Source organism: Cucurbita moschata, unplaced genomic scaffold (assembly GCF_002738365.1).
Source record: "Cucurbita moschata cultivar Rifu unplaced genomic scaffold, Cmos_1.0 Cmo_Scf00005, whole genome shotgun sequence".
Lineage (NCBI taxonomy): Eukaryota > Viridiplantae > Streptophyta > Magnoliopsida > Cucurbitales > Cucurbitaceae > Cucurbita > Cucurbita moschata.
In genome coordinates, this window is record NW_019268521.1 from 1,943,489 (window position 1) to 1,962,877 (window position 19,389).

General features: G+C 35.9%; 2 protein-coding genes across 3 annotated transcripts; one reads left to right on the forward strand and one right to left on the reverse strand.

The window, feature by feature from the left end:
• The first annotated feature begins 705 nt into the window (after positions 1-705).
• Positions 706-10,123, forward strand: LOC111443542 (imidazole glycerol phosphate synthase hisHF, chloroplastic-like). Of its 2 annotated transcripts, XM_023081393.1 has the most exons (19): positions 706-1,030; positions 1,116-1,198; positions 1,540-1,634; positions 1,784-1,887; positions 2,296-2,465; positions 2,573-2,687; positions 3,378-3,433; positions 3,528-3,566; positions 3,758-3,856; positions 4,672-4,734; positions 4,850-4,912; positions 5,015-5,097; positions 5,210-5,318; positions 5,401-5,454; positions 6,092-6,179; positions 6,505-6,542; positions 7,557-7,662; positions 9,504-9,670; positions 9,777-10,123. In XM_023081393.1, exons 1-19 carry the CDS (start codon positions 838-840, stop codon positions 9,834-9,836), a joined length of 1,785 nt encoding a protein of 594 aa, XP_022937161.1. In that variant the 5' UTR covers positions 706-837; the 3' UTR covers positions 9,837-10,123. The 2 variants fall into 2 exon arrangements, with proteins under 2 accessions (XP_022937161.1, XP_022937162.1); XM_023081394.1 differs by lacking the exons at positions 7,557-7,662; positions 9,504-9,670; positions 9,777-10,123 and adding an exon at positions 6,666-7,079 and having other exon boundaries at positions 6,505-6,565.
• A 1,057-nt stretch (positions 10,124-11,180) lies between these two features.
• Positions 11,181-17,169, reverse strand: LOC111443557 (dihydrolipoyllysine-residue succinyltransferase component of 2-oxoglutarate dehydrogenase complex 1, mitochondrial-like). The gene is made up of 15 exons (XM_023081417.1): positions 17,037-17,169; positions 16,686-16,747; positions 16,508-16,582; positions 16,193-16,253; positions 16,069-16,096; positions 14,992-15,062; positions 14,126-14,200; positions 13,968-14,023; positions 13,820-13,864; positions 13,481-13,735; positions 13,259-13,353; positions 12,764-12,854; positions 12,563-12,673; positions 11,931-12,125; positions 11,181-11,770 (listed from the first exon to the last, which is right to left on the reverse strand). Exons 2-15 carry the CDS (start codon positions 16,734-16,736, stop codon positions 11,579-11,581), a joined length of 1,401 nt encoding a protein of 466 aa, XP_022937185.1. The 5' UTR covers positions 16,737-16,747; positions 17,037-17,169; the 3' UTR covers positions 11,181-11,578.
• Between the last annotated feature and the right edge of the window lie 2,220 nt (positions 17,170-19,389).

The following is a 19,389-nucleotide window of genomic DNA, read 5'->3' on the forward strand; positions in this document are numbered from 1 at the left end:
CTATATTTTGCTTTAAATTTGGGTCGGTTGACTAGAATTATTAAAATTTTAAATTTTTAAAAGGGTTAAAAAAATTAATTTTATCATCAAAATTAATAGTTATATTAAAGATTTATAGTAGTAAAACATATTAAATAGAAATATATTATACCTCAACTATTTTTATAACTTTGCATACTAAATATTTTAAAAAAAAATTATTCGTAAATATTAAAAAATTAGAAATTTTGTTAAATGTTTAAAAGTATTTTCTTTTTTATTTTTGGAAGGTAAATTACAATAAATAGTCCAAAATAAATATAAGCTTAAATTGTTACCAAAACTAAATTCGCCATTTTCATTTTCAGCTAAAATTAATAAAAAAGAAAAATATTTATTAATAAAAAATAATATTACAATAAAATTGAACAATTTCTTGATCTTTCTCTTTATAATTGGTCTTCTATTTAAAAAAATATATTGGTAAAATTTAATAATATCGAATAAAATTAATTAGTATTTAATAAAATAATATAAAGTAAGCTTCCTATAGTAATCTTTTATTTTATTTTCAAATTTATATATTGGATTTTAATACATTTTTAATTGATTAAAAATATTAAAAGGAATTTTAGTAATTAACATAATTTAATTATAAAGAAAATAAAATTAGAAATTTTGTTTTTTAATTGTGTTTAGAATTTAATTTGTATTAATTTTCTGTGTTAATCACCACGGAGCTTCTTTCGCCATTTTCAGTCGAACGCCGCTACACCGGAGCTTTCTTCTTCTAGCAATTGCCGATTCCAAGCTAGAAATCTCCGTCCAGGCTTCACCGTTTGAGTTCCGGAGATTGTAATGGAAGCGCCGCCGTTCTCCATCGCTGTTTCTTCTTCTTCCTCTTCTTCTCGGACTGTATTTCGGTCACTTTCATCCTCGGCTCATACGAGTTCTCTCTTTTTTCTTCGCAATAATCATTACAAAACTCGTCATCTTAAAGTTAAGTCCTCCGGTAAGTTCGCAGTTCGTGCCTCATTGAGTGGTGATTCAGGTACTCTCTTTTCTCTCTGTCTGCCAATCAATTTGTTGTTCATTTCAAATGCGACTTCGTAATTTTCTTGTACTTGTTACTCTAGTTGTAACTTTGCTGGATTATGGTGCTGGTAATGTTCGTAGTGTGAGGAATGCAATTCGTTACCTTGGCTTCGACATCAAAGATGTGAGATTCTCTTTTCTTATTTTCGTCCTTGAATGGATTTCACGCTGTAGTAGGATACTGGGAGAGCTAATGATTGAACTTGCAGGATTTTATGCTTTGAACTGAAGAGTATTGCTTTTGTTATCTTATAGTAATGTCTTGCAGAACTGTGAATACCTTTTTGGCATTTGATCAAGATTTATGATTTATTGACAATCTTACACTGATTCCATAATTTTTTATTTCAGTGTTGTAATTTCTTGTTTAATGATTGAGTAGTTAGTATGCCTCATACCATTGATTATGGCGATTTTTCGGGTAAACATCTAGCAACAACTTGACGCATGAAAGCTGATTTTTAGGTGCAAACTCCAGAAGACATTCTAAATGCAAAACGCCTAATATTTCCTGGAGTTGGGGCATTTGCTCCTGCCATGGATGTGCTAAACAGTAAAGGGTAACTGATTCTTTGCCTCCTTTATTTTTAACACTCACGTGTGCATAAGCTTTTTACTACTGAAACAAACTATCCAGAATGGGTTGAAGGTGCAAATTGAAAGTTTTAAGCTGCATTTAACGTTTTGGAGTATGTGTGATGTTTTGCAGCATGGCTGAAGCACTCTGCAGTTATATTGAGAATGATCGCCCTTTTTTAGGTATTTGTCTTGGGCTTCAACTACTCTTCGAATCAAGCGAGGAGAACGGACCAGGTTTGAAACTGATGCTTTTGATGTGTTTCTTATATTCATTTTTCCTTTTTCTTAATGGAGGCAGTAAACATTTCAATGAAGAGGATAAGAGGTTACAAAGATGAGAAATGGCCAAGGGAGTTCACCAAAAAGTACTTCAATTGGCATTAATAAGAATGGAGGAATAATCTTTGAACTCTTTTGAGAGGTTGCACCAATTTGAAGTAACAAAAAAGATTTAAGTCAAGAAATTTCAAAATCCATTCCTCTCCGTTTAAAGTTTCCATAACCCAGCAATGAGGGCATTCTACCGAAGAAACACATGAAAACCACTTGCTGGAAGGGTCTTTTCTTAAGATTGAATTAACTGATTATTTCAAAAGCACTTTCTTATGGTAATGACTAAATTACTCTTGTTATGTGTTGCAGTAAAAGGTCTTGGCTTAATACCAGGCGTGGTTGGGCGTTTTGACTCTTCTAATGGTTTTAGGGTACCCCATATTGGATGGAATGCTTTGGAAATCTCAGAGGACTCTGAGATATTGGATGAAATTTCTAATCGTCATGTCTACTTTGTTCATTCTTACCGTGCTATGCCAGTAAGATACTGTCTTGTTCGAAATAATTCATTTTCCACGTGATCTTTGATTTTCCTTTTCTATCAACATGATGTGTATGGGAACCTAATTCTTTTCTCATATTTCAGTCAGACAAGAACAAGGAGTGGATCTCTTCTACTTGTAGCTATGGCGACAGGTTTATAGCTTCAGTTAGAAGGGGAAATGTCCATGCAGTTCAATTCCACCCAGAAAAGAGTGGAGGTAAGATATGCTTTGCTTGTGCTTGTGCTTGTTTTTAAATTTAGTTCGACAGTTTCTTCCTACCTTCAGATGTGTCATATGATTTTGGATAAGAGGCGGACTCTAAAATTCAGAATTTATGACAAAAGAGTATCATATATAACCCCGGACCATCTCTAGAATCAACACCCCCCCCCCCCCCCCCCCCCNAACGGAATGTTATGGTGATATCCAAAAGTTGCTATAACTTCTCCACATAGAATCATCATCTCAGAAACCAGTCGCATGGCAGGATCAGCTTGGTTCTCCACATAGAGATTGATTTCAGGATCCAGGTCTTGTGGATTTGCTACCTTGATCCGTGTCTCCAAAGAGGCCATGTCAATCGCCCCCTGAAAATTTAGAACATGGACAGCTGATAATAATATACCAAAAAAAAAAAAAAAAAGGGAAAAAAGAAAGAAACAACGACAACAACAAAAAAGAGAAGAAAATTGAGGTCGTTGTTGAGTTTTACTGCTTAGAATGGTGGTGTAAGCTATTTCCCTGTTACATTCTTTCATGTGCGTGACAGCAGTTTAAGGATCAAGATTCATTGATTATTCCAACCTCTGTTTGCCTTTTGACCCTGTCATTACTCTTTGTATTAGAAACTTTCCAGTATTGTTGCCTACTTTGTGATGGTTAATGGCACATATTTATAATTATCAGAGGTAGGTCTGTCTGTCCTTAGAAGATTCTTGCTTCCAAAGTCAACCGTTACCAAGGTATGTTAACTTTCATCCCTGGATGTGAGCATTGTATCAACTCGTCACCTTTCTTTTAGATCAACTAACATTTTGAAATGTTCACTTAAGACAGAAGCCTAATGAGGGAAAGGCATCTCGACTTGCAAAAAGGGTAATAATCACTCAACACTAACAATTGAATGCTATGATTAATATTTCTTTTCACTTTTATAATCTTATCCCAAGGGTAGTAGTCCTTGCAAAGAGCTCTTTGATTATACCACTTTTGGTTTTATGTCAGTTCTATTGTCCTCTATAAACGTGATAGAGGAGCTTGTCAACAACTCCTTTTGATTCTCCTAGGTTATTGCTTGTCTTGATGTGCGGACAAATGACCAAGGGGATCTTGTTGTTACCAAAGGGGACCAATATGACGTCAGGGAGCAAACAGAAGAAAATGAGGTAGAATAGTTTTCTCATGCCATGTTAAACAATTTTCCCATTTGGAAGTGCGTTTACTTCTTTTAAGTTGGTTTGGATACTCACAATTGTATTTTAAGAAAAAAAGCAATTTCTGTATAAATTTCTTTTCATCAATTTTCCATCTGGAAGTGCATTTAGTATTTTCAGTTATCGGATGTTTGAAATTTACCCTTTTCAGCATATGATATAGTTGTAGTCTTTGAAGATTGAAAGAGGATCTTTTGAAGTGTGGAACATTTACGGTTCAGCATGTTCTTATGGGCCTCGATTATATTTGAGAATTATTATTATTTTGTATTTTTTGCATCTGAGAATTATTACAAGCGGGGTTTAATTGTAGTAGGTTTTTTTAATAGGTCATGCCTTTCTTGGAGGATATTGTTTATCTTTTGAGGATCCTTTTTGTCTTGTTTTGCCTTGTCTTGCTCTTTCATTCGCACAAAATCTCTTGATTTCTATTTTTTTAAAAAAGGTTCAAACAAAATCCTAATACCAGCTAAATATCTGGCCTCCAAACAATTTGTGATAGTTTTCTCTGTGTATTGGTTATCATTTATGTGATAATTTTCAGGTAAATTTATTTATTTTATTAAAATTGTATATAGAACCTTAATTCATAACCTTTTAAAAAAATATATTAAAGGGGTGATATTTTTATGATGCTGTTTAGCAGTTTATTTTAGTTCCCATGGTTAAAACGCCTACTGTTATGACCCTGAGTGGCTGATTAGTGTAATGATGCATGCCCTTCGAATTTCCAAGGAATGGAAATGACGCTATTATTTAATGTTTAGGTGAGGAACCTTGGCAAGCCGGTAGAGCTTGCTGGACAGTACTACAAGGATGGTGCTGATGAGGTATGTATCATCACCTTTTAGCCTAAAAACTTTTATCTCTCAGGTTATTATTATTTCTAAACTGATGTTATTCAGCTTATCATTTGCTTGATGCCTTTATGACATTAAATTGCAGGTCAGTTTTTTGAATATAACTGGTTTTCGTGACTTCCCTCTTGGCGACCTGCCAATGTTGCAGGTTAGTTAAATTTTAGGTGCAGTTATTTTCCCCCGCAATGTTGCCGTATATCTAACTTTCGTTCTTTTGTCTAATCTTAATCCTCCCCGATGCTCTTCATAGGTGCTGAGATACACATCAGAAAATGTTTTTGTACCATTGACTGTTGGGGGCGGGATTAGAGATTTTAAGGATGCGAATGGCAGGTGTGCTCTTAATATTACTAGGGTACTTTTTTATTTTAAATTCCTCAACTTTACGGGTTTTATGCTGCTTTGATCTATTTCATGAACAATATACTATGCAAATCCTTGTCAGGCACTATTCTAGCCTGGAAGTTGCTTCAGAATATTTCAGATCTGGAGCTGATAAAATATCTATTGGAAGTGATGCTGTTTATGCTGCTGAAGAATATTTAAGAACTGGCGTAAGTGTTATATCAATCATCTGAAGTTAACTTGTATGCATGGTTGTTTCACTTATATGGTTCTTGAACTGTTTGCTCTCAGGTAAAGACAGGAAAGACCAGCTTGGAGCAGATTTCTAAGGTTTATGGAAATCAGGTGATTAATATCGATTGCGCAAGCTATTGTTCTCGTTATTCATGTATTAATCCTGGTATTGAAGTATAAAGTCCAGATTCCAGAAGAGTTGTCTATACTGCAGTGTCTGTGCTTTTCACTGTAACCTGGATTTTCTAATAACTTCTCCTTTTTCCATTTGGTTATTGGATAGTGGTCAATCTTTAGCAGGGTTACTATTAACAGCAATTGGCTTTTAATTGAAAAGCAAGAAAATATTATCAGATACCAAAGATGCAATACAGTATTGTGTAATTATCTTCACATCCGACACTATAGAATCCTTTTCAACTCGTTAACTTCAATGCTTTGATGCTGTCTATCCAAACCATATGATTTTCATTTTTCCTTGCTTATATTGTTTGGATGACGGCCTTGTTCTTCATGCTTCGCGATGGAAGCATGTGTCACACGTTCTCTCTCTTTTTTTTTTAAGAACTCTGTCAATGTCTAATTGGTCACATCTTTAAGTTATAGCATTCTGAATGATTGACTCACTGAAAATGATTATATAATATGAAACATTTTATTGATTTAGTTTACATTCATGTTTAATCTGTGTTCTTGGAAATATAAATAATACTAATCACAATGATTTTGTCCAAAATCTTTCTTGCAGGCTGTTGTGGTAAGTATTGATCCTCGTAGAGTGTACCTTAAAAGTCCCGATGATGTAGAGTTCAAGGTTATACGAGTAACAAACCCAGGTAAAAGGTTATTTCATTTCTATTGTTTCCTCGAAACGCCTCTGAACCATGTTGTAGGTTAAATGCGTTAGGTGCAAATCCTGCCTTTGCAATGTTTTCTTTCTTTCTTGATGTCTGTATGATATGCAAGGGAACGATTAAACTAGTGTCAATAGATAGATCAAATTGTCTGATACGGGTGTATGTTTGAGGGTTATATGAAAAAGGAGCATTATGTTTGAGAGAATCTATTATAAAAAAAATGTTTGAGAGAATCTAAGGGACTATAGGAAGTTTGTTGCTGACTTGGATTGAATTTATAAATGCGAACTTCTTTTCATTTCAGGTCCTAATGGAGAAGAATATGCATGGTATCAGTGTACAGTAAGTACTATTTTCTCTCTCACATTTATTTGGCTCCAAAATTGTCTGATTGCTAATTCTTTTTCAGCAAGCTGCCAATAATAAATTGTCTGATTAGCAAATATTGTGTTAGGGTCATAGCAAATAGTTATCCATAATTTTCACTGGTATGGGATAGTTCACATGTGACACGCTTATCTCCGTTAGTCCTCCTTTCTCGCCTGATCTGTATTGGTCTGACTAGTGCTTTAGGAACCAGAAGCAGACAATCTTTGGCGTATGAATTTGAATCCTTAAAGAAGTGGTGCTAAGTGGTTTAGCATGCTTTCCAGATGAATGTTGACAGTGCTATCAAACAATTCTAGTTTAACAACAGAAACACAGGCTGGACCAACCAAAGTTATCTTCACAAAAGCATGATGCTTAAACCCAAAGGGAAGCGTTGATGTGTGTGAACTCTAAACCTCCTCCTAGGGCACTGGAGCTAAAGCCACTTCTAAAACCTTAAAAAACCGTAGTTAGATACCCAAAGGGAACAAAACACCTTAAAAAGAATGAGCTAAAACACAAGAAAGTTTTAGCTCATTGGAACCTTAAAAAGAATGAGCTAAAACACAAGAATCACAAGCACAACCAACCAAAGAAAAAAAATCAGCCTTTCTTGGAACCTTAACCTTTGAGAACCTAGCTAACAAAGGATAAGAAGGCTGTATGGACAAAAAAATCCACACACTTCAAAGGTTTAAGAGGACGAAAAAATGACTCTTACCAAAAAAATCTACACAAATGACAAAAAGATGCCAGGAGACTTTAACATGTCTATCCATCAAAACTTAGAAATGATGAAAATCCCTTGAATTATGGATAGCAGATAAGAAAATACCTCAAACTGTTTGGGCTTGGATCTCATGTTGAGAAGATTAAGACACGGGAGGTCATTGCTCAATGCTTCCACATTTAAAAGTTCTATTTCATTTTTATTTTTATTATTTTATTTTATTTTAGTTTAACCAAATTTGCTTGTTTGTTCACTAGGTTAATGGAGGTCGAGAAGGTCGACCTATTGGAGCTTATGAGCTTGCAAAAGCAGTCGAGGAGCTTGGAGCTGGAGAAATACTGCTGAACTGCATAGATTGTGATGGTAAGGATGACAATTCCATCCAATAAAAATTTTATAATCATCATCTCTTTCTAAGCATGGAAATATTATATTAGCCTTTTCCTTTGTGATTCTTTCAACGAGAAATTTCCTGCATGTTGCAAGATCTACTAGGGTTGGGTGGTTAGAATTCCTTCAAGGATTGCCTTCTGAGGAAGTTAACAAAAGGCCTCCCCTCACTCATAGTTACAGTCCCAGTACATATATGGGTTAGCAGTAAGAAATTTGAAAATGCATAAGCTCTCATGTCTCACCCACTATTACTCTCCCGAATGATAATCTCTCCTTCCTCTTTTACATCCTCACTGGACATTCGTTAAAGAGGAACAAGAGAACTCTTTGGCGAAATTTCACTTGAGCTTTTCTTTGAACTATTTGGAAAGTAGGGATTTTCTCATATAAGCACTCTAGTTGAAACTCGAGTATGGAACTTATCGCTTAATTCCCTCGTATATCAGTGTAAGAGCCTTATGCAATTCTCCATGATAGGGCCTTTCTTTTGTAATCATTTCATACCATCAATGAAATGTTTATGTTTCCTATTATTTAAAAAATTCTCCCTTTTAGCTTTGACAGAGATACCAAAGCTATTGGTAGAAATGAGCGTAGGGACAGCCATTTCTGAATCCTTTGAGAAACATGCATGCTTTTACGTGTCCACTTTAAGCATAAACTCTTATGACTTTGTTTTTTGTTTCCCCAAAAGGCCTCATACCAATGAAGATAGTATTCCTTATTTATGAACAAATGATCAATCCTTTAATTAACGGATGTGGGACTCCTTTCCCAAACAATCATCAACAATCCTCCCCTCGAACAAAGTACACCATAGAGCCTCTCCTGAGGCTTATGGAGCCCTCGAAGAGCCTCCGCTTAATCGAGGCTCGACTCCTTCTATGGAACTCTCGAACAAAGTACACCATTTGTTCGACACTTGAGTCACTTTTGACTACACCTTCAAGACTCACAACTTCTTTGTTCAACATTTAAGGATTCTATTGACATGGTTGAGTAGGGCATGACTCAAATAGCATGTTAGAAACTGTGACTCTCCACAATGGTATGATATTGTCCATTTTAAGCATAAATTCTCATGGCTTTGTTTTTGGTTTCCCAAAAAATTCTCATACCAACGGAGATAGTATTCCTTACTTATAAACCCATGATCATCCCCTTAATCAGCTGAAATGAGACTCTTCTCCCAACAATCCTCAACATTTACTGCTTTCTCTTGCATGGGAGTGTAATCTGAATACCAATGGAGATAGTATTCCCTACTTATAAACCCATGATGAAACTCCTTACTCAGCTGAAATGGGACTCTACTCCCAACAATCCTCAACCGCTTTCTCTTGCATGGGAGAGTCCTTACTCAGCTGAAATGGGACTCTACTCCCAACAATCCTCAACCGCTTTCTCTTGCATGGGAGAGTAAGCTGACAGCTGAAATGGGACTCTACTCCCAACAATCCTCAACCGCTTTCTCTTGCATGGGAGAGTAAGCTGAGTGTAATCTGAATACCAATGGAGATAGTATTCCCTACTTATAAACCCATGATGAAACTCCTTACTCAGCTGAAATGGGACTCTACTCCCAACAATCCTCAACCGCTTTCTCTTGCATGGGAGAGTAAGCTGAGTGTAATCTGAATACCAATGGAGATAGTATTCCCTACTTATAAACCCATGATGAAACTCCTTACTCAGCTGAAATGGGACTCTACTCCCAACAATCCTCAACCGCTTTCTCTTGCATGGGAGAGTAAGCTGACTTGTTAAATATGATCATACGTATTATTTAGTTTCTAACCAAACTTTGACAGGTCAAGGAAAAGGATTTGATACAGATCTGGTAAAGCTGATATCAGATTCTGTGAGCATCCCCGTCATTGCCAGTAGTGGTGCTGGGTGTCCTGACCATTTCTCTGAGGTGTTCAACAAAACGAATGCATCTGCAGCCCTTGCAGCTGGCATTTTTCATCGCAAGGAGGTATTTATTACCTGAGATTCCTTTATTATCTTAACTGACACCATGGTTTAGCCTCGATTAACGAACTTTATAGAATCAAACTAAATCTTAATATTATGGATGGCAGGTGCCTATTCAGTCCGTAAAAGAGCATTTGTTTAAGGAAGGTATAGAAGTGAGAAGGTAATGATATCAATCTTTGAAAGCTGTTGGCTGTAGAGGCATCAGTTTTGAGGATTCCCAACTTCATGTGGTATTATTCAATAGCTTCTAATTTTGTGTCATAGTTTTGATTTAAGTCGACCATAAGTTTCTGATTTATTGAATAGTTAAATGGGACCACAATGCTCTTTCTCCACTTATCAGACAAAAAGGAGACGGTTGATTTTATTTCATTTTATTTTTAAGGAGAACGAAGACAAAGGGAGTTGCATTGATAATAGTACTTAGTTCGATGATGCCTGCCATTTCTAACCGAGTGAATAGACACCGCTTTAGTTTCACAATCTATTTTATTTTTTTAAAAAATATGTTTGTCAATTGTAGTCTTTGGGACAATGGACTGATGTGATGTAAAATCCATACATTTGACTAAATTTCTTGAAACGGGATTAAAGGTTTCATTCCAACATATAAAATCTAGATGTTGCTTCAAGTTGAGTTCGAGGAGGCAAATGAGGTATATCTTGGTTGCCAAGCGAGCATAACCTAAAACAATTTATCACAAGATACCGAGTTGAATTTTGGTCTAAAGATATGGGGCGACAAAGATGTGGGGCTTTTGAATTCCTAGTAATGCCTTTTGGCCCGACGAATGTCCAACCATGTTCAGTATTCCAATGAAGTAGGTATTTCGACCAATTTATCGCCATAGTCACTCAATATGCATTCTTCGGTAATAGTTTGATCTCATGGTCTATGTCCCAACGAGGGGTAATGTCGTTGGCAGACTATGGGATTGATGGAAATATCAATAAAAATATTATTGTATAAAAATTTAAGATATTCTTACCATGTGAAAGGTTAATATTCATTGTAAAAACCGGTCATTCAACATTTTAATTCAATATGTATCTCATAAAAAAAAACCCTTTTCATTCACTATCGAAATGATTCATTCAAGAATTAAAATATGCACATTTCACACATGATACATATATAATCAATCACTAAGCATGAATCCCGTTGATCCTTTATTGAGTGCAATTATTGATAATCTGACCATGAGGTTCCTTCTGGTCATTAAGATACATATAAGGTGTAATGAGGTAAACCTTAAAACAAATGAATTCTACCTTATCACGCAATAACCTTGGTTGAGCTCATATTTCTAGCAGATCCAAACACTAAAATTTGGGTCCAAGGTAATGAACTAGTCTTCTAGAATGTTGATCCACCAAGCAAGAAGATTAGTTAATAAACTCTTCTAGGAAAAAAGGAAGGTTTTCATGCTGATTCAATTGTCTACTTTAGTCAATAGCCATGCATCTCAATTGTAAATGTAATTATTGAAAAACTATCACATGAGGTATAAGAAAAGAACCAAGAACTTCGAAGTTCTAACTAATAATATGTCACAGCATTGCTATGCTGAGTTTCGAACCCACAAGTTCGATTCGCATCGGGAAAGGAAATAAAGTGCTTACTGCTTAGCACCAAAATACAATTCCAACAATATGGACGTGGGAATTCCCACAAGCACAAATTCATCGAAAACCGCTTAAAACATATGCTCTTTTCCAACAAGATATCTCTCATTTCAGTATAAATTATAAGACAAGCCGAGATTGCTCATGGGAGGACAGTATGGAAATATCCTACAAAACTTGAAATGTGAGGAAAACGGAGTATTTATTTCTCGAAATGATTTTTGAAGGTTTTGAAGTTTTACCCTTGGAGAAACATCACACGCTGAAGGTTTTGGAGACTTTATATGTCAAGGAGAAGTCTCCGGGGGTCTTCTACGACATCTTTGATGCGGCGCAAAAAGAACACTGCCTCTCTCCCGTCAATAAGTCTATGGTCATATGTTAGAGCAATGTACATCATTGGCCTTGGGACAACGTTGCCTCCAACCACCACGGGACGGGAGACGATCGAGTGCATTCCCAAGATTGCCGACTGCCAAGAAATTTCAGAATTTCAGTTTCTTATCAAGAACCAGAATGAAAAGACACCTTAGAAAGCAGGGAAAAAGAGTGTAATCCAATCGTATGACATGACGTGCAGGATTATTATTTCTCTTGTGGAGTGGGTGGGGTAAGGTTTGATAAGCACGAACCTGAGGAGGATTAATAATAGGGGTACTCAAAAGGCTTCCATAAACACCACCATTGGATACGGTGAAGGAACCTCCAGCCATCTCGTCAATTGATATGGTACCATCATTTGCCTTCTTTGCAAGTGTGTTTATCTCCTTCTCTATCTCAGCAAAATTCATCGAATCAGCATTTCGAATAACTGGCACAACAAGACCCTGCATGGAAAAAAGATGAAATATAATGTTGCAACCTTACATCCCTTCATGATTTATGATCTACATCACCAGCAGACTTTGGTCCTTTTTATGGATTTTGGTCAGGGCTAATTTATATGGGTATTGTGCCCCTAAATGCAAAGATAATTATGATATCATACTTAAAGAGACTACAAATTCCTAAACTTCAGATGTGATCGACCATTATAAAATATGAGCTACCTAACAAGAGTAGTTGCGCCCTTAAATTTTAGACCGATTGGGCTTGAGACTAGCGTTATTTTATGTGTTGACGCAACAAATCTTAAAATATGGAGAGGTATCTATTAAGAAACTAGGCGGCATCATGAGGCATTAAACAAGCAAAGATTTTTGTTTTAGAGAGAGACAAGCAGAGATTTAAGAAAACTGCAAAGCTATTCAAAACTCCAACAGACCTTAGGCGTGCCAACAGCTATGCTAATGTCTATGTAGTCTCTGTATATGATATCATCCCCATCAATCACAGCATTAATAATAGGTTGATTCTGAAGTCCACTGACAGCTGCCTGGAAACATGAACAGAAGAACATAAATTGGCGATACACTCATAACTCGCATCTGGAATTAACATATCCAAGAGGTTAACAAATACATACCTTAATAAATCCAGACATAAGACCCAACTTGACTCCATGCTTTTCAACAAACGCATCCTTGTAATCAGAACGAAGCTTCATCAAATTTGTCCTACATAGAAGTTCACCAAGTTAAAAATGAAGCAGAAAAGAGTCTTCATTGAAAATGGGGAGGATTAGATTAACTAATGCATGGAGATGCGAGGACAAAGCCAAATAATAGGATTTTGTACAAAAAAAAAATGCATCCAATAGGTAACTGAAAATCCCCAGCAAATCCTTAAAATATCCTATGATAACTGCAGTCTAAAGTAGGTTTACATGTTAAAAATGGGAGGATTAGATTAATTAATAACAAAAACTAGTCTTTCTACAGTACTGAAGTACCAGTAGCATTCAGGCATGACATGACTTACTAAAAAGTTGAAACGAACAATGTTCAACTAAAATAGGAGGCTGCAATGTAGTTTCTACATAGGCAGAGGAAAAACATTGACAAAAAAAAAAACTTCTTACATGTCAACTTCATTGAATGTAGTCAACATAGCAAATGTGTTTTGAGAATCTTTCAATCGTGTAGCAACCCTCTTTCGAAGCCTTGTCATTGGAACCTAAAGCATGACGATCCCAAGTAAAGTCATGGAGTATAAGTCCATGAAAATACCCAGCTCATTACAAACTGACTAAAAAAAGGTGAATGCATTTTAGAGCCATGCATGTTTTAAACTATGTTCTTACTCGTCTTTCCCTATCCTTGGGAGGAAGCTGGGGTTCTGTAGCTGAGCGCTTAGGAGGTGGAGGAGATGGTGCTTTAGGCTTCTCACTGACAGCTTCAGCTTTAGGCTTTTCTATTTTTTCAGCTGGAGCAGCCTGAGATGAAGCTTTCTCCGACGTCTTCTCGGAAGGAGCAGCATGAGCTACACCTTCACCAGATTTTGAAATAACAGCAACTTTGGTACCTGGTTCCACCGTATCTCCTTCCTTTGCAACAAACTGCCAGCATTTATATTAATCATCCATCAACTTACAAGATGCATAGCTAATTAAATTAACTAGTAGAAGTCCAGAAATAGTCACCTTCTGAATAACACCAGCTCCAGGACTAGTGACATCAATAGTAACCTGATAGAAAATTAGCAGCACAAGATTTAAATGAAACGTCAAATCATTTTCATAGGGGAAGAAAGGAAAGAAAATCTATTTTCCAAAACAAATCTATAAACACCTTATCTGTTTCAATTTGAGCAATTGCTTCATCCAATTCTACTCTATCACCCGGATCTGCACTCAAGATATCAGAATGGCTTCTCAATCAAGAATATCCAAAAAAGATTGGTGTATTTCATAGCAACAAGCAATATAATTAAAAAACAAAGAACATACTCTTCAGGAATTTTGCCAGTGTTCCATCAGTAATAGACTCGGCCAATGGAGGGACGACAACATCAAGCAGATCCCCTTTAATGCCAAACATGACAACAAGTTAATTACAAAAGGACAAAAAGAAAAAGAAAAACGACAATTGGAAAATGGGTTTGTATGCTCAAATACAACTAAGGAAAAAGAAAGCCGTGCACAGAGTGAGCTTGCTGTGTATTCTTCACTGAATAAATAAGCAAGCTAGCAACATCAAAAACAGCATTATAAGCATACAATAGCACGCCCAAACACTTTTAGTTTCAAATAAAAACCTAGCATACTAACTTAACTCCTATAGCAAGTAAACTTAATGCAAAATCTGATGGAAGAGTAAATGAAATAATTCCAATTTCTCTAAGTGATGTCAGTTTAACAAAGTTTAAACTGTATTGGCATTTTAAGCCTTCATGCAACAACTTAAACACGCAGGCTACACACTTGAGACTCACAACAACAGAAAGAGGGAAGCTGATCATTAATGGTCAACTTTATTAAATTTTATCATAAAAAATCTATTCACAGTCACCTCCCCCCAACAAAGAAAAAATCATTTTTTGTTATGAATGTTGGTTGGAAGAAAGATGGGGTAATTTTAATTTTCTCCCTCTGTTTATGTGAAAAGTAACTATACTTTACATTGACAATATGAAATGAAGGAGAGGAAACCAATGGAGATTGCATAAGGGATCTCCAATTAGTGTCATTATAAAGAACCCTAATGTTGCTAGCGTGATAACCAACATCAGGTAAACACAGTCCAACTAACACCCAGCAAATGTTCAAGAAGAAACACAAGCAAAAATAATTAAGAAAAAAAAGTGATGTCGCACCATTATCTGAAGAGAAGTTCCGACCATTCAATTGCATCATAGAACTTTGCTGCATACTTGCAAAAGCAACCCTGATCACCATATAAAAATTAAAACCAAAGGGGGCAGAAGCAAAAGAACTAATGAAAAGTTGTTATTAAAAGGGGAAAAAAAAAAAGTTGAAAAGTATTCTACACGTGTCCCATATTCCGCAGAAACTTCGTTTCAATGAGAAAAGCAACATTGTAATGGTAATTATAACAAGTAACAAAAGATCTACCAGTCAAATGACCAACTCCTATAGTAGATATATAATGTCTTAATGCTAAAATTGGCTATTGACCAACTACCCGTGCCAAACTAAATTAATATCATAAGTTCAATTGCTAATTCTCTGTTCAGTTTTTTTCTTCCTTTTGATGGAAGTCAAGTTTCAGGTTGAATGGGGTTTCACAATGCTCATAATATTTTAAAATTTAACAAAAAAAAAAAAAAAAAGAGTTGGATTCACATTGATAGCAAGAATCTCAAATCCAATCCAGAAACAACTTAAAATTCATCATTGCCATTGAGATATCAAAGACCCAAGAGAAATCAAAATAGAGGATGAATTCCCATCACTACCTGTCATAAGAATAGGGGTATACATGGATAGGTTGGAGAAAATTTTTGGACTAGTTGCTCAAGTTGGTGACCCAAATGACTCGAATAGGATTCACAACCCCACCCCTCTATTTTTCAGATTGGGTTTTGTCATCGAGTTGTTAATTTTTTTTAATTATTTAGAAAAATCTTATTCACAATACATGTCAGCCTAACCCATGTATAGATAGTGTGATAGATAGATGGACCTCAGAAAAGCAGAACATAAGGCTAGATACACGATGAGACCCCATTTCTGAGTCAAGACATGTGTCAAACATGCCAAGGAATGGTAAATTGGTCTGTAAACACATTCATGAAAATGAAGAATACACAATCACAAATGATGGCAAACACCATTCACCAAGAAATAGGAGGAAAAGAAAAATAAAATTTTGCCTCAAGGTCAAAAGTAAACAAGGGCCACATACGCGAAGTTGTATATTGGTAACTGACCTTAGAGATTGAGGACTAGCAAGGCCACCTGCAACGTAGGGGTATCAATCAATCAAAGGAGAACGTATATTTAAACTAGGTAGGAGCTTAAACAAATATAAAGAGAGGCCGCAATCAAAATTACCATGTGAAAGTAGGTGAGAAAAATTTCTGACATGTCCAAAGCTCCTACACTGGTGCAAAATCTAAATGCGGAATGAAAAAAAACAAGGCAGTACGATTCGTGAATAGATTATTGCACGAAAATAATCAAATAACATCGCTTTTAACTTTCATTTCATTTCACAGAGAGGTGTAAGGAAGAACAAAGAGATACATAGCAAATACCTATAGCGTATAAGAGGTCATTCGTGCATTATGAAAATACATCAAGCCAAAATTAGAAACTACCTCCAAACAAAGCAAACAAAGAGACAAAAACTTCAGAAAACGCAACTACCTCTTTTTCGGCAACGGAGCGAACTCTTCCTGCAGAAATGGAAGGTCGAATTCCCCGCAAATACTGCGCCGAAAACTGAAATGAAAGCACTACAGAATCAGACAAGTCCTGCCTACCGGTACAAATCCTATATTCATCATGTATCCTGAAGAAAATGGATAGAACGCTCTGAACTTACCAGATTAGAGCCTCCAGACGCAATACGTCGCCTTACGACTCCAAAACTCATTTTCTCAGCTTCTATTCAAGCAAGTAAAACGAAAATCAGAGCACCGACCAAGTCACAGTAAGAAAATCCACATAAGTGCATTCTTTCACGATTCAGAACACATCCAGAAAGGAACATGCAAATAAAATGCAGACATCACGAGAGGCCAAAATGAAAAACGCACAAACAGAAAAAGAAAAACAACATACATTCAAAACAAAGATCACAGAAAACAGATTCCCTAGACAAACATCTCAGCAACCAAAGGAGAACTGAAATCAAACAAACAAGAACAAAAACATACACGTTGAAAGCGCTTACCAGAACAACAGAGACCGGAGAAACTCGTGGAAGATCAACCGGGAACGGCTTCAAAGAGAGACAGCAAGCGGAGGAAGATGGAAAGGGGAAGGAAAACGATTGTTCTACCACGTTCCGATTTGCCTCCTTTACCCCCATGATTTGGAAGGCGCGAGGCTATTACAGGCTACGGACAAGTTCAGTGACATTTATACACGTGTCATCTTTTAATTGGACTATAGGCGAAAAGTCAAGGGGAGGTGAAAGAAGGTGCTCGTTTGACTATTTTTAATTTAATTTATTTAAAACGCCCCGTTTTACTGACCCCACTGTTCGCAGGGGAAGTCGTTTTCAGAGTTTTTCAGGGTTTGACCAATTTGCCCCTCTTGTATTGTCCTATTTTGAATTCAACCTTTTACCTAATTTTGGGGGTAATTTAGTAAATTATGAGGAGAATATTCCAATGAATACAGTATGGAAATAAAAGATTCCCTGACCTAACTTGGAAACAGAAGCCTAATTTTCCATATATAATTTTTTTTTTTTGTTCCATTTTCGAATATCTGATTATAACAGTTATTTTAAAATCCGTTTTTTTTTAATAAATTAAATGAGTCATTAAAAGTTTATTAATGTTTTTTTTTTGTTTAATAAAAAAAACTGTAATTGTGTTGACCATGGTTTCTTATTTCTAATTATTTCTTCTTTATTTTTTTTAAATAAAAACATGTTTTATAACAATATTGCTTTTTTTAATTTAAAATTTTAATTTGAAGTATTACAAAAATCATGAAAATCATTTTTTTTTATAAATTAAATATAAACAAAACTGGTTTGTCTTTAGTTGTCTTTTTAGTTCTATAAAATTTTCAATTATGAACGAGTAATCAATTTTCAAGAAATTATCTTAATTCTATGGCAATGTTGAATTATGTTTTCAAGTAACCAATTTTCAAGAAGTGATTGTCTCTAGTTTTATGGCAATGTTGAATTATATTTATTAAAGTAACCAATTTCAAGAAGCGACGACAGTATTTAATTGTTTTTAGTTGGTAACGTTGAATTATGTTAAGGTGTTACAATTTTATTTAGTTGTTGTTGATAAATTTGTTTTCTTGAATGACTATAAGTTTATTTGTGTTTATAAGTTAATAACCCGATAGTTGAATCCGAAAATAGAGGGTTGGGTTGGGAGAATTTTTTAGTTCGGTTAAATTACCAATTTTCTTTGTAAATTGCAATTTGATCGGATTTGCGAATGTGCGGCACTCACTTTCAAGCAACAAGTGAGTTAAGCCTATTCGTTCTTGTGTCACCTACGGCCAAGTGACGTATACTCGAGCCTCTGGCTCCGATTCAAGAAGAAAGTTTTAGAAAAACGAGAACAGAGAGATTTCGAAACAAAGTTTTGAAAGCCATATTTGAGAAATTGAAATTTGGGTTATAGGGGAATGTAAGGAAACAATAACCGCCCTATTCAATCTTGCGTCGCCTACGGCCAAGCGATGTATGCTCGAGCCTCTAGTCCCGGTTCAAGAAGAAAATTTTAGAAGAAGGGGAGCAGAGAACATCTACCCCTTGATATTAGTCCTCAACCCATTTCTTCCGCCAGATTTACATTTCTCCATAGAGCCATTGATTCGATTCGATCCGCCAAAAGCCAATGCAATTCCATCTTCTCTAATTCTCGCGAACATCGAGATAGGTTTTGACAATTTCTTTTTTGTTCAGATTCAAACCGATGCACAAATTAATCAAGAACCGATCCAAGATTAATCTCTTGAAATTTCATCTTCTATTTGCAATTTATGGAGCGGCGTGCTTCTGGCTGCGTATTTGATAGTGAATCTCATTCTGCCGGAGTTTATTACGAAATCGTACTGATCTGATGACAGAGACCGGGAGAGATTCGGTGGAAGAGGAAGAAACGGAGCGCAACGGAACTTGAAGGTGAAGCCATTGATTGAATTCTTCGCGTTCTGTAAGGAAATCTCATTCTTCTTTGCTGTTTTTGTACTCATCGGTGCTTCTGAATCGTGAATTGTGGTGCTCAGAATAGGGATTGGGGATTGGATTCTCTCCATTCTTTCGCCATTTGGGTGAAAAGTGTTAAACGAATATATGATATTGTCCACTTTCAGTATAAGCTCTCATGACTTTGGTTTGAGCTCCCCAAAAGACCTCATATCAATGCAGAGAGTATTCTGATTATAAACTCATGATCATTCTCATTCCCTAAATTAGCCTATGTGGGATTCATCCAACACCTCCCCTCGAACAAAGTGCGTCTCCCCTTAATCGAGGCTCAACTCCTTTGGAGTCTTAGTCATTTTTTACTGCCTTCGAATAGACTTGACTCCTTTTCCTTTGAAGT

What these genes read in the sequence shown, in the direction of transcription:
- LOC111443542 (XM_023081393.1), top strand. Translation starts at nt 838, where the DNA reads ATGGAAGCGCCGCCGTTCTCCATCGCTGTTTCTTCTTCTTCCTCTTCT. An exon ending in AAGCGAGGAGAACGGACCAG is followed by an intron (nt 1,888 to 2,295) that starts GTTTGAAACTGA and finishes TATGTGTTGCAG; the next exon opens with TAAAAGGTCTTGGCTTAATA. An exon ending in CCACCCAGAAAAGAGTGGAG is followed by an intron (nt 2,688 to 3,377) that starts GTAAGATATGCT and finishes TATAATTATCAG; the next exon opens with AGGTAGGTCTGTCTGTCCTT.
- LOC111443557 (XM_023081417.1), bottom strand. Translation starts at nt 16,736, where the DNA reads ATGAGTTTTGGAGTCGTAAGGCGACGTATTGCGTCTGGAGGCTCTAAT. An exon ending in TTCTCACCTACTTTCACATG is followed by an intron (nt 16,097 to 16,192) that starts GTAATTTTGATT and finishes CCTACGTTGCAG; the next exon opens with GTGGCCTTGCTAGTCCTCAA. An exon ending in CCAAGGATAGGGAAAGACGA is followed by an intron (nt 13,354 to 13,480) that starts GTAAGAACATAG and finishes GTCATGCTTTAG; the next exon opens with GTTCCAATGACAAGGCTTCG.